The sequence below is a fragment of the Triturus cristatus genome, chromosome 10 (genome assembly GCF_964204655.1).
Source record: "Triturus cristatus chromosome 10, aTriCri1.1, whole genome shotgun sequence".
Classification (NCBI taxonomy): domain Eukaryota; kingdom Metazoa; phylum Chordata; class Amphibia; order Caudata; family Salamandridae; genus Triturus; species Triturus cristatus.
The window spans coordinates 968,346,486-968,361,550 of record NC_140593.1 but is presented as its reverse complement, the minus strand read 5'-3'; the positions used below and the strand labels follow the sequence as shown (position 1 = coordinate 968,361,550).

At 40.0% G+C, this 15,065-nt stretch overlaps 1 protein-coding gene across 1 annotated transcript in view; it reads left to right on the top strand.

Annotated features, from left to right (window-relative positions):
- DLEC1 (DLEC1 cilia and flagella associated protein) overlaps positions 1–15,065 on the top strand; it is a 576,582-nt gene that overhangs the window by 492,417 nt on the left and 69,100 nt on the right. The window contains exons 32-34 of the mRNA XM_085628869.1: positions 3,548–3,670; positions 11,563–11,657; positions 12,098–12,188. Coding sequence (XP_085484995.1) covers positions 3,548–3,670; positions 11,563–11,657; positions 12,098–12,188 — 309 coding nt within the window. The remainder of the gene's footprint in view (positions 1–3,547; positions 3,671–11,562; positions 11,658–12,097; positions 12,189–15,065) is intronic.

Below are 15,065 nucleotides of genomic sequence, written 5' to 3'. Positions count from 1 at the left end.
TGCCCCTCCACGGTACGTGATTGAAAGCGCACCGCAGAGGGGAAGGAAGAGTTTACAGCGTCTCCAGGTCTCGTGGAGGGATGCAGGAGATTGAGGCCTTTCACCAGAGCCGGAAAGGTATTGCGCTTTGGGCCACAAGCCCGTATGCCCTGCAGCGTTCAGAGCGCTTGTAGGGAACGGGAGTGCGGCCGCATTTCAACTCGTGTGTCTGTCGCGCTCGGGGCGATGCCAGGCAATGAGAATGCGGTTGCGTCGTTTGAACAATGCGAGTGAGGGGAAATCAATTTATGTCATACTCTCATGTTAGGGCAAAGTCGGGGAGGAGGCAGAGCGCAGCCGGGAAGGGAGGAGCAGAAGCGTTAAGGGGTTGGTAAAACCCAAGAGAAAATGTCAGACGTGTTAGAGTTGAAAAGAATTACATTATTGTAGTAAAGAGAAAAAGGGCATTTGAATCAATAAAGATAGAAACAATCGCATGATAGGGTCAATTGGACCCAGCTATGCGATAAGCAGCCAAAATCAAGCAAACACACACACTGAATAAGCACGTTTGAAAGAGGGTACTTATCTGTGTGAGCAGCAGCAACAAAGAAGAGAGATGGCTGTGTGCTCATGGACTATATACTATATTTGGAATGTTTCGAAGTTCTATATTCTCTTTATTGTTACTGCTGAGCTGTGGCAAAAAAAGAAGATTTGGATAATGTTGGCCTCCGTGTCATGCCATAAAATCTTCCACCCGAAATATTAAACCAATTTCTTACACAGGGCCATTGTAACCTTTAGTTGGAAACATGCTTCTATTATACCAGTTCTCAAAAAACATTAATCTGATCCGGAATTATTGACAAATTCTAGACCTATCTTTCTTCCGTTTGAGACCAAATTGATAGAGATACTTTAATTCTCTGCCTTCCATGTATTTGGAAACGAGTAATCTATCGGACGGAACGCAATCTGGTGTTTGGGCTCAGCATAGTACAGAGCCCGCTTATATGATGGTGGAAAATTATCTTAGAACTATCCTGGACCAACCTAGTGCTGCCGTTCGAGTCCTACTAGATCTGTGCGTGGCCTTTGAATTGGTGTTCCATGCAATTGTTATTCAATGGCTCATGTATGTCTGGATATGTCATTCTTCTTTTATATGGCTAGAATCTTTCCATTTGAACCCAATGTGTTTTGTTAGAGCCTTTTCAGCCCTAAAACTTTGCTTCCAAATGTGCAGTCCCCCAGATCTCCTCATTTAGCCCTACGTTTATTTGCCTTCTGTCTGCACTCTTCAAATCATATGGATTTTACATCATGTCCAATGCAGATTACACTTTGATTGTGGTTTCTATTTCAAACAACACTTCCCACTCTGAAGACCATTTTTCAGCTTGTATGTCATCTGTGGTCACATGTATGAACAGTGACTGTTTAAAGCTTATTGCTAATAAAACAGGGTTTCTTTAATTTGAAATACAATCTTCCATCTTGTCATCTGTCTGGTGGCCATCAGAACATGCTCAACCCAGATTCTCAGATTCCCATGTTCCACGCCTGAATTCTAGGCATCTTACTTGATGCCAACTTGTCATTTGCCCCTCAGATCTCTTAGGCTGCTTCAACTCGTTTTGTAATTCTTTGAATGCTCTTTAAGTCGTTTCCCTTTTTCCCTCAGCTTCACCCAAAACTGTCCTTAGTAACTTTACTCACCGATTACAGTAACTCCCTTTATGTAGTTGTGGTTTCGGAATATCGAGGTCTAACAATATCGTGACCACAATACCAAGGACCAAAATATCAACAGGTAAGTATGTAAATATGTTTTATACCCAAGTCCACATATACTTACCTTGACATGATGCATATTCAAGGTATGTAAATGTGGAATTAAGAATACTACATCTATACCTCCCTCTGCATTCACCTTCTCAATATTTTGGTCCTTGATATTCTGGTCACTATATTGTGTGATCTCGATAGCCCCTCTACGATATTCCATACTACAATCCTTTATTTCGGTTTGCCTGAGTATCTCACCACAAAACTCCAAATGGCGCAATATGCTGTAGCCCATTTAATCCTGAACTTGCCATGTCGACAGTTGTGAGTCAGTGCATCAACATCATGAAGCTTTACTCTGGCTTCCTATTCACAAGCGGTGTACTTTCAAGGCTTTGTTACTAGCATGTACAGCTTTCTATAACTTGGGTCCCAACTATCCTAGGAGAAAAGTTGTTCCACTACCATCCAGCCCACCCTCTCGTTCTACCACGTCCAGCCTTTTCAGAATTCAGTGTGTCAAGCGCAGCTAACATGAAGGTTGCCTTTTTATGTAACCAACCTTGAATGGAATACTTTCCAGATATTTATGAGAAGTATCTCTTCTCGGGCTGTTTTTAGGAAACATTTACAACATGGCTTTTCGGTACCCCTTAATTGGTCCTCTGTTAACTCTGGCGGGGCAGAAAATAGGCACGCAGAGAGAAATCCACGCATACCCCCTTACCAAGGGGATAAAAGCTATAGAGTTGCACCAACAGCCGGGCCCTGGCTCATCGAATGGTTAATTTATGATATAGCAGCGAAGGGCCATGCGGCAGTTGTTTTTAGTTTCTTCTTTTTGAGCAGGACACTTGTGGCCCCGTTAGTCTGTGTTAAGTTTCTTATCTTCTGCTGAAACCCATTACCTGGCATCACTATATCTCACAAAGAACATCCGCATCAAAACTCCAACACGTGACCTACGGTCTGCAAACCTGCATGCCTGTTCTAGTTGCTCCTAAAATTCTTTGGCAAGCTTTCAGAGTGGGAGCAATTCCAATCCTTGGCATCTACATTAGGACACTCTACCCTTCGACCCGGGAACACTCTGTTCCGTTCTGGCATCTACCAGGTCCTGAAGGCTTACCTCATGGCCAAGGAAGAGACGCAATGAGAACCTGCCAGCACCCCCATGAACTCCCAGTGCCCTCGTACTCGCTGAAGCTTAAAGTTACAGATACAAATTTATAAGAGCAATTGGTCGCAAACCTCATTCCTATAAGTCATTCAGTTTCCATAACCACTGATTGCGAGGGTCTTATGTACAGAATGTGCTCACTTTTGTATAGAATTTATTTTCACGTTGACACATTCTTGCAAATCAATGTAGAGAATGCAAATCTATGTGTTGTGGAAAAATTTGATGCAACAGTAAATACAGCAGGTGAGCATAATGAGGCCCAACATATTGTGTGGTAGTTTTGAATGAGAAGATGGTGTTGTGCCATGGCTTTGTGAAGTTATGGTCCTAGTGCTGAGTGTGTTGTGGTATTGAAAATAGTAGGCAGTAATATCATAATTTCTAGACATAACAGTGAGAGGCGCCCCAGCTCAGCGTACTCTACACAGTAACATTGCATAACTATGTGGTAACCTCTACAAATTCTGGTGCCTGGCACAGTACCAGAGCTGTCTATGCAGCAGGGTCTTTGTTTTTAATGTCACCATGACTCATGGGTGTCTTTCTTTCATGTCCATTGTTGTTTACCCTCCTCTTTTTGTTTATTGCCAACAGACCATTCCTGCTCGGAGCACCGGCTCCATCCATATTTCTTTCACCCCTCTTATGTTGACGGAAGTGATAAATAAAATTGAGTGTTCGGGGTTCGCCCTGGGTTTCATGAGTTTGGACTCTAAGGTAATTATTTGTTCTTTCTTTGTAACTGTAATTTGATGTTTTTCCAGAATATTCAAAAGATCTCTCTCTTACTACTAATTACATATTGTTTCACTAAATCTTTTACATGTTTAAAATCAAATGCAAATCATTTCCTTGTTAATTATATATGTACCATTGTGATTCCACAAGGTGGTTACCTCTGGGTTGCTGCTCCAAACGAGAGTGCTGCTTTGTATGTAATTGGCCTTATGAGGACCTGGAACTGTTATTTGGCCAAGTTTTTCGGCTGATGTATTTTAGGTGGTGTCTTCTATGAATGGCTCTCCCCTAAGTTCAACTCAGAGGAACATTTGTGTTGGGAAGGAAACTACTTCTTGACGCCAACACGGAAACTTATTGGAGAGTAGGAAAAACCTCTGCCTCATCCAAGTCATCATGGACGCCATGCACACAGCTGGACACATTCTGGATCCGATCTTCACAGCCAGCAACAGAATCAAATACAGCCACACCTCGAAGATCACCTGGTCTTACCACTCAATAGTCCACTGACCCATCTCCACCACCCCCAACACCACACCGACCAGACTAGCACCCCCCATAGGAGCTGTAGCAAGGTAATAGAAAATCTGTGTATCAACACCCTCAACATATCACCATCGACCTAAAGGTGGCCGTCAAAGATTTCATCACCTGTATCACCGAATGTGCTGACAAAGTCACACCCCTCAAACCCGCAGAACAAGGCAGGCCCTCCAAACACTCTAGCTGGTTCACTCAATTCAAAATTATCTTTATTTGGATAAAAGAAATCCATAAAAGACACAATATTGTATACATCAACAAGCTCATGTACATCACATTACTCTATTGCTAATACAATGTTAAAATGCCATGCTATTCATATCAAGATAATTTGCTACTCTCTCTCATACAGCAGATTTTCTAAATAGGTAAGTGTCTTCCTCTGTTTTAGAGCACATTTGATCAATTTTATTACTGTATAGCTCACTTCCACATTATCTAGACTACATATACACTTAAAAGCATCTTTAAAATGGATCAATCTCTTAATAATAAATAACGGTTTTAAAAATTGTTTCCTTAGATCATGATAAAATTTACAAAAAAGGAGAAAATGTTGGGTGGACTGTGTATATTTGCCAATTGCATGAGCAATTCGGCAAATTCTTTGCCCATGACCCCATATGTGAAGAAGCAACTATAAAGTGCAGAGTGCATAACTGACACCTAGAAAGATAAAACCTATCCTGTGTGCATATTATATTTGTTAGGTAAATCTGAGTACCATCTGGTACATAGCCACAGGTGAGATTCTGCATTACAGAAGATTTGGTGCATTCCCTGTTTTCCCGCAGTACTTCTCTCTAGTAATTTCTTCAGCTCTTTTTTGCCATAATTTAGTGTATTATATGGGTCATCAAGAGTGAGATTGTTATCTACCATTCTTAAAAGATTTTTCTCATGGCTAAACCAAGGGATTTTATCCCCGTCATCTAGAGTCAGGCAGTCTCTAAAGATGTCTTTGGTGAATTTCAGTCCTGCCTTAACCCAAATTCCAAGCCAGGTCAGAAGTGTACTAGTGTAAATACTATCTTGTGTGAATGGGATTACAAGTTCTTTATGAACAATATAGGATGATGTGGAGAGAGGTCCTGCAAGAAGCCTATATAAAAATGTATTCTCTAAAAGTTGTAATACATTTATTGAAGATGAATCCCACAAATCTGCCCCATACTTAACGCTACTAATACATTTAGTTTTATACATTTGTAACATATCTGGTATGTGTTTGTTTCTGAATTTTTCCACAAATCTAAAAATTGCTTCTGCATTTCTGTTAAATTTCATACTAGCTATTTTTAGATGAGGGTTCCACACGATATGTGAAATTGTTGACTTCTACTATTTGTTTGACCTTTTAGATAGTGAATCCTTTTCTTAATATTTCCTGTACCGCACACCATCACATACGTTTTGGTTAGGTTAATTTTTATGCCGCTTTCCTCCATAAAAGTATTAAAACCTTCAATCAAAGCTTGTAAGCCATTTGCTGTCTGTGGTATCAAAACCTCATCATCCTTGCATAATAAGATTAGAACTAGGCGGTTTCCTACTTTAGCGGGATCAGCTAACATTTGTTGGAGGAATGCATCCACCCAATTGATGTATAAAGAAAATAGAAGATGTGCAAGAATGCATTCTTGCTGGATGCCTTTTGCGATCTTGAACCCCAGGTTACATTCGCCATTAATACCATAACGTACATAGGCAGTTAAATAACTATAAAGTTGTGAAAAGAAGGATACTATATCTCTAGAAGCTCCCAGGTCGGCTAATGTTTTCTACAACTTGGCATGGCTGACAAGATCAAAGGCACTGCTTAAATTGGCAAAGCACAAGTGGAAGCTACCCTTTTCTTTCCCTGCAGTGTATTTATTCACAATCAGGTTTACGTTGATACATTGATCTAATGTGCCGGCCTCATGTCTAAAACCGAACTGTGAATATGTAAGCATGTTGTAATCCTCAGCTCATGTCTCCAGCCTCTTCAGCAGTATCCTTCCAAGTACCTTAACTGAGGTATCAAAAAGGGAGATAGGCTTATAGAATTTCACATCCCAACGGTCTCCCTTTTTAGGTCTCGCCTGAGCCAGTGCATGCGCTGCTCTGGTGAGACATTTAGGAGTGGAGTTTTAGAAATCCGACCACAGCTTTTTTTGGTGGCATAGAGCGTGCGGTTATGCGCACAATGACAAGCAGAGGCGCCATCTGGCTTTCCTCTCTCATCATGGTGCGCGCACATCGCACACCACTCGCCAGACGTGCCTCCCTTTTTTTTTTTTTGCTTTGAAGGCATTCCTGAAATGTGAACATGTAAGAACAACGAGAGCCAGTGCCTCCAGGCCGGGGGCATACGGAAGCGCAGTTCTTGGCCTTTACTTGTAATAAAACATGTCTCTTTCCACAGCTGCGTCTCGTACTTACCCGCCCGTTCAGGTTATATCTGAGTGACTTGATATTTAATTCTTAAAATACTGTAAACCTACTCGCTTCTGGGTGCTGTGATGCTGGCGCCCTCCGTGCATTCTAGCGGCCATAGCTGCAAAAGCCGCAAACTTTCGGTTATTATGTATTGGTTGACACTCGTGTCGCTGTCTAATTAATTTGTGTAACCCTTGATCAGATAACGTCTCTGACCTATTGCGGTGGGAGAGATTGTTTCGTGTTTGTTTTTAAGCGCTTGGTTAATGTCTTCATCATTCGCCCACAGGGTCTCACGTATGTTCCTTCGTAACTAAGTGCAGCATCACTGCTAGAAATGCTTTCAATTTGTTGTCATCAAACATTAAACACTCCCCTGGAATACAATCTCATCAATATAAGCTATAACACAATTGTGCGGAGAAGTGTTATGTAACGTGTAGCATTCTTTATAAAATCGCCCGAATCTCGTGAGAAGTGTCCCCCTTCATCTCAGTGGAGATAGTTCTATAGTCCAACTGAGGAGTGGCGCAGGCTCCATCCACCTAACTTGTTTGACAACAAGGCTTTTCTGAGACTCTTAACAGCTGTACTTAGATACATCTGAGAGTTTGCATATCCATATAAAAGAATTAGGCTGTTCTGGAAATGCAATATATATTGAGCAGTCTGCCTGAATGATGACAGGAATACTTATGTTGACCTACTGGTTCAGCCTCTAGGGTTCTTGCTCTACTCCCGAATAATGTGATATCTCTTGATTAGTTAATAAAAAATAAGTAATTGCCCACTGTGATTCATATGTCCCACGCCCCCTCCTATACAGTTGGTCCAAGTAACTCGTGGAGGAATGAGATTTCACAGCCAAAAGAAGAAACACCCTTGTTATTATTCTTTTTCAGATAGCTGTTAATTGTATTCTTGATTTTATAATTTCATTTCATAAATTAAGTTTAGGGTGCCTCTGTCCCTTTTGAAATTTGCCTAAATGTTTTTTATATATATTGTTATTGTGAATGCAAATCGGTGATAGTTTTCCTTTTCTTTTCCTTGCCCTCTGTAGAAGGACGTAAGCATCATAAATGTGCTGACCTTAGTTTCTGCAGTTTACTCCATTGCCTAGCAGTGGACCAATTTGACCTCCCTGACACGAGATGGTATCAATTGCCCCAAAGAAGCCAAAAACAGTCCCATCCAATGGGATTATAGGATGTGGAGTACACTATAGCCACTTCTCATAACTATATTTTCATGGGTTGAGAAAGATGACAAAGCAATAGGAAAGATGACCAATAAATAGCCATGTCTCCAGCACTCTGCAAATACATTTAAATTCTGTTGGAAGATTGATACTCTCTTTGGCAGCAGTACTTAATGATGCAGCATTCATTCCAGAAGGTTAGAGCTACATACACCTCACCTCCTGATTGGGCTATTGTGACAGCAGTGGCTGTGTAAAAAAAAAAAAACAACAAAAAGATTCCAAAGGATACCAGCCTGTGGCTAGCACCCGCCTGCCTAAAACGTACCCGCTAATCATCACTGGAACACCAGATTTCCATAGTGATGGCATGTATCATTAAAACCACTACACACCAAGGGGTAGTTCTGCTTGCAGGAGGCCAGAGTAGTCCTAAACAAACAGTAGGTTTTTCTTTCTCCCTCACCCACCCTGTCCCTGTCTGGCACAGTAATGGACTTTATGTTGTTTAGGTTGTGTAGCAAGGTGGAACTTTAACATAAGTGTTTATTTTTACAAGCTATGTGTGTTGTTTATATTGTAAATTACCACATTGGACAGTAATATGATTTTACAGTATTTCTCCTGTTACAGCAAGTTTATATGTTGAACATCATCATCAAAAATAACAAGACTAATTATTACCTTAGCTTACTGAATGTGTGATGTAATCAAAGAATACCAGACGGTGTTACTTGTTTGCAAATCCGTTCCTTGCTTCCAGGTCATGGGCCCTAAAGAAGTAAATAAGTGCCGTAAGAAATGAGACAGCCCCATTGCTCATCTCTACGGACTGTCAGATGTGCACATTTTAAACTTATTTTAATCCCCTTTAATGTACGGCTGCTGATCTTCCCTAGCTACTTAGTGAATTACAGACTATAAGTAAATCAGTTGGTCCAGGTTGTTTTCCAATTGCTCCATTATTGTCGCATCTAATGGGTTCAATTCACATTTGGTAGAAGACCCAAATTTGTTTAATGTTGTGGGTATTAAAGTGTAAGATTTCTTGATGACTTTTAAAGGTTTTTCTTTTTGAATGTATTTGTTTTTTTAATTGTGTAAAAGTGTATTCTTTTATGCAGATAGTGACTAATATTTTTCAGTTAGAAATGAGGAAGTGAGCAGGATTCATGCTTTACTGCTCATAATTAAAAAAAGCATTGGCATAGCTAATAGGTCTCGCCTTTGGGAACTTATAAGTGTTTAGCCATGCAACAGTTAATGTTGTTGCAGTAAGGATATTGTGCTGCATAACTAAATACTTATAAGGTCCCAAAGGTGAGACCTATTGGCTATGTCAATGCTTGTTAAATATGGGATCGATTATACTTTCTGCCCATGTGGTCGGTATATAGCCCTTTGAGGCGGCTACATATACTTGATTAAAAATAGGTTCCCAGAGTATAGGTAATGACTTATATGCATCTACAGTGACACCGCCCGGTCCTGGGGCCTTTCTATTTCCAGTTTTCCCCAAGGCCATTTTTACTTCGTCTACATTAATCGGTGATAAAAAAGGAGGTTTTAGGAATGTAATCTTATCATTGTTAGGGCTCTCTATTATGTTATCTGGCTTAAAAATCTCAGTATAATATATTAGGCATTCATCTGAGTGTATATGAGTCACTAAGGCAGGTTCCGTATTATCCATTAGAAATGGTTAGTTGACCATTCTCTAAAATAGGGAACTATCCCTTAATGTGGCTGCCTGTTTCAAATCCTCCCATGCCTGCTCTCAAAGAACGTTTTTCCTTTTTTCCGATGGGTGTTTATACATTAAACTCAGGGCTGTCACTTGTTCTCTAATTCTAGGTCCCTCTTGTAATGACGTCTTCAGCCTATTACTTGCCCTTGTGCACTGATGGTCAAACCAACCCGTGTTACGTACTTTTTTATTTTGTGCCCTTGTTGTCAAACTATTCACTATAGCATTTGTCAGCCTAATAAAGGCTATAAGTATTTTGCATGGGTAATTATTCCATTCAGAACATTCCATAAGCTCTTTCATATTTTCTTTAATTATTTTACCCAGCAATTCAGTCTTGTTTATATTGGCCCATCTTAAGCTGGTCCCATTTCACTTCGAGGTGAGTTGCTACCTGTTCACCTTTCCCAGCTTTAATCTTAACCTTGTGAACAAGAGTAAATGGTCATGAACTCCCACTGAGTGGAGCCTATTACAGTACAGTGTAGAGCATGGGAAACAGTCTTGAAAGCAGGGCTATGGTCTTAAAGAATAAGCACCTTGCTGCCCCCTTTTCTGACAGCATTCGGATATCATCTGTGACAATCAGTAAAGCAGCCTCAGTTTCATGTACCGAGACATCAAGGATGTTATTACACTCAATGAAGGCGGAGAGTTGAATGTTAATTTCTCTTTCAGTGATCGTGGATGGAAAAGGGAGAAGAGAAATAGGCCCATAAGAATAAGAGACATCCATTGCTTTCTTCCATAGCAGGGACTGCATCCTTTCATAATTAAATAGAAGAGTTATACAGAGGAAGAGAAGCAGCTGTGGCACTATGGAGCCACTTGTTATACTGAAAATGAGGAAAATCATTAGGGGAACCCGACTTATTCCTTTGGATATGTTTTTATTATCCCTCAGGGTGTAGTGGGTAAAAATGCGAAAATTGGGGCTCGAACCCCACTCTTTAATGGGACATCTTACCAAAGGCAAACAAATTTGTCGGAACAAACTTGACCCTTAGCATGAAAAAAACCATCAGGTTTTAAAGTGGTCAATCGGCTTGGAGCAAAAACAGTTCTATTTAACTAGCCCTGCATCACTGACAATCACCTAAAAAGAATCATTCAAGAATGTTCCTTTGTTTGATGATGTCAGCTGAGTTTTAAGACCTTTTGTGACATCAATCACCGGATGGCCCTCTTAGCATTATGCATGATAACCTCGCCAATAATTTTATTAAAATGACAGCATTTTGCACATTCAACTTTAATCTAGCTTTTTACGTCTCTCTTTTTTTCATGAATAACAAATCAAGCATTACATCCAATCTGATAGACAAAGAAGAGAAGAAAAGGTCAAACAAGCCTGCAAGTATCTGCACAGAACTAACTTTCATGCCTCCCATTAAACTTCACTTTTCAGAGGAAATGTATTTGCAAGCAGGAAAAGAAAACACTGATCTCCTCTAACTCCAACATATAATTCAAGTGGAGATCACCCATGAGGTCTTGGATAATTGTTAGAAATTAACATTTGCTATCTTCTCACGAAATGTTATGCAGCTCCTTTTCCATTCTCATAGCTGCATTCCTATTCTGCTGTTTTGCCTTTCCATAAACTAATCTGGAGCCTCACACACTTTTTGTTTTAAAGTTTGCATTAAATTAGGAAATACATGTATTGTTGATAATGAACTTTGGGGGGTACCAAATTATTAATTTTCGCCTTCTTAAATTTCTATTTAATCATTGTATTAAATAATAACATTTGATTAAAATTAACATTTATCATTAATATTTGCTTTTCAGAATGATACATTTTGGGGCATTTCCCCAAAGATTTGTACTGGTTGAGCTTCATTTTAGAATTTGTCCAGTATAAATATGTCATTTTTGTAAACAATTATGAATAAAATAGTTTCATGGAGCTTCTTAGTTGGATCATGAAATAACTTTTGCTATTTATTTCAGATTGCCCAAATGATTCCAGGAAAAGTGAACCGTGCTCAAGGATATTCAATAGAGCCTATAAGGCTTGACCTTCAAGGTTTCGTAAAACCAGCTCTGTGAGTAATTTTTTTTAGTATATTCAAGAGGACACTTCTTTTAATGTGTCAAGAGAAGTTGGACTGGCAAAGTGTTAGGCTTGTGGTCAATTATGAAATAAGCTAACTGGCAAAGCGTAAAGGAACTCATAGCCGTTAGTGGATGGATGTATTGTCCAAAAAATACTTTTATCGTTGTGCTCAAACTTGCTTTGAAAATGGCTGCCACGATTCCACTTCTGACTTGTTAGGAGTAAAGACTTTGTGTCGATGTGTGCCCAAATGCAAATATTCATAAATAGGTTCCTGTGGCAGAGAGACAGATTAGTGGAATAAGAGAATACTAAAAGTTTTTTAACATGCTCGTCTCAGAATCTGAAGAGACATCAACTCTTTAATATCTTACATTTTAAGATAAGGACATGGCTGATTATTACGGTTTTGGGCTTTCTCTTTTTTAGGTTAACAATTGATGTGGATGATGATGATGATGAAGGGATGGTGTTTTATTCAGTGGCAAGTGATTTAATACCCAATGAACCTATTTGTGGAGTAAGTATAAACCATCTTTTTGCTTTCCTGTTAATTTTGTTGGTGATAGATGGGACGTAAGACTTTTTGAGGCTTGTCAGTTTTAGGTAAAAATATTTTCTACATGTTACAAAATGAATAAATATTATATACAGTAATAATTATTACAACAATGTATCTATTAAAAAAAACATTACAATGGTAATACTAAATCTTCAAGACAAAAATTAAAAAAATGTTTGCCAAATGGATGCACAAAATATTAATCACTTTTGTCAAATAATTATTTTCAACAGCATAACAGAAATATATAATGCTAATAATAATAATACATATCATTTAAAGAAGTAACATATATTCAAATTACAACAGAAAGTAGGCCTGAAATCAAATAAATATCACCAATAATTGACGTATTGCACATAAGTATTTAACATTAATGCCCATGAATAGCTCAATTCTGTGAATGCTAAATCTTCAATTAGATTTATTTTAATTGAATTGAAGGCTAAACAAGCATTTGTGTGGTCCTCGAAAATCATAAAACAACTTTTCATGACCAATTGACCAAAAGACCAATTGGTAAAATTCACGTTAGAAATGTTGTCAGTCAGTCAGGAAAAAAGGGCCTAATCCCATCATCTATATTAAACTTCCATCCAAAAAAGGATTGCTTAATTCCCTAAAGAGACCATTCCTTAAGAAATATGTCTGCAAAATGTAGGATTGCTAGCCAAGGGAACGTAAATATTAAAAAAGCGTTTATTCCACAGAATTTATGTTTTCAACGTGCCAGCAGCACTAGAATGCTGATACAATATTTTTGCCGAGATTGGGGTTGAAAAAAGAAAGGAATAACTTTAAGGGGCTGATTAGGATGTCGGTCAGTAGGCCTCCGACCTCTCATCGGAGGCTTACCGACCGACATCCTTGGTTTAACTCTGACCGTCTTATCACAAAGAAGGCGGTCAGAGTTTAAACCAGCCCGTCAGCCAGTTGGAACAGCCACATAATCCCTTACAGACAGCATTTCCGCTGTCTTGATTATAATGTTGGTTCCCGACAGCCTTTCCATGTCGGGCTTTCCGACATGAAACGCCTGTTGGAACGCATCTTTGTGGGCCCCTAACAGGGCCCCCTGTCCTCCGCGGCCTCCAGTTGGGGGCCCAGAGGGCACCTATGGTGCCCCCCTAAAAATCCCTGCATCGAGTGGCAGACACCGTTAGGTGCCTGCCACACGGTGTAGGGATTCACAGTAACTCACATTTCTCTATGGGAGCTTGTGCTGCGGCTGGTTTCCAACTGCTGCACAAGCTTCCCTAGGAACGGTTGCATTGTAGTTGTGGTTTTGGACCGCCGACCCGAGAAATGGTCAGTTTCGCAACCGCAACTCCGACTGACATCCTAATCGGCCCCTAAGTGTCAAAATATCATTATTAACATTTATTTCATGCAAAAAGGGCACAAAAACGGAATCTTTGCAAATAGTACTTTATTTTATTTAGAAGCATTTCAAAGCCTCTCTAACATTAATAGATCCCTATTAACATTTATTAACATTAGCCACTAGTATTTATGAAAAGAAAAAAACATACATGTAGTTGTCTCAGGACCACAGAAACAACTTAATGATATTGTAAGACATTGCCCCTTATCTCATATAGACCCTTCTTTAGGATAGAAATATGTTGGTGCTTTTCAGGTCTCTTTCCTGGCACAGACAGTTACAGAGGGGCAGCGTTGGTCCTGACAAAATTTATCCCCACCAAGTCTAGGACGTATCATGCGGAAGATTTGTCTTGATGGTTACTTCACTGCCAGGCAAGGGAGAGATCCTCTGGTTGACTAGCTTGTTCTCAGACGCAATAACTTAATATTGTTCTCAGAACTCTTTCCTTCTTTGGTGGGCATAAGCCCAAGGCTCCATGTCAGCTCTGTGTTCTGTACTGAGAGATGCACTTCTGGCTTTTTCCACCCCCGGTGTTGACACCATTTAAGAGGTATCTTTCAGCTGGTCTATGCTGGCTTCATTCTGGCCTTCTCCAGCTACATCTAGTGTTCCATCAGGGCTCAAGATACTTGTGGGATCTCTGACACCTCTTCGGCTGGGGGCCCTAACTTCTGCACCGATTACCCGTAGTGATTCTACTGACACCATTCCAAGTTCCACAGCCTCTCTATTGACCCCTAAGATCTTGTCGTTTGTTCAGGTATCAACACTGGATTGGACTCCTTTTTCAGAGTTGTCTGGGGATAGGGTGGTTTTGAATACAATGAAACACATAATAAAGACCAGTATTATGCTTCCTACGGGCTTTACTCAGATTTCGTTAAGAGCTTTCATGACCAGAAGGTTGTTGTGAATAGGACTCTCATTCTGAATCTGGCAAGTGCTGCATTTTGGTTCCCCAGAACCTCAGTGCTTTCAATTCTACTTGTTAGATTGTCCCTCGGTGGACCCTTAAGTGATTTCTTTTCTTTAGTGCTGTCTTAAGCAAGATGGCTGAGTGGCTAGAATTGCCCTTGCTGGTACAAAGGTCAAGGTGAACATTATGACAGAAATCCTCCAGACCAGTTCTCCCACATTGGAACCTCTGATGCCATTTAATGAGATACTGTTGGACCCTATAATGTCTGCCTTGGCTTGGTCAGCTTCTGTGCAGACCAACCATTGTCTGGTTGCTCTGCATCATTGCACAGCTCCAGACAAGCTAACATTTCTCTCCTCTGATCTGTCTTCTGAGGGACTCAGGCTGTAGACTCCTGTTTATTCAGGACTTAATGCAGGTCCTTTTCCCTCCACACCCTCTGACAGAGAGCCTCACTGGCTTGAGAGGGTAAGAATGAGGTTGTTTTTATTGGGAAGCCTGTTTCATTATTCATTAATTCCATGTGTCC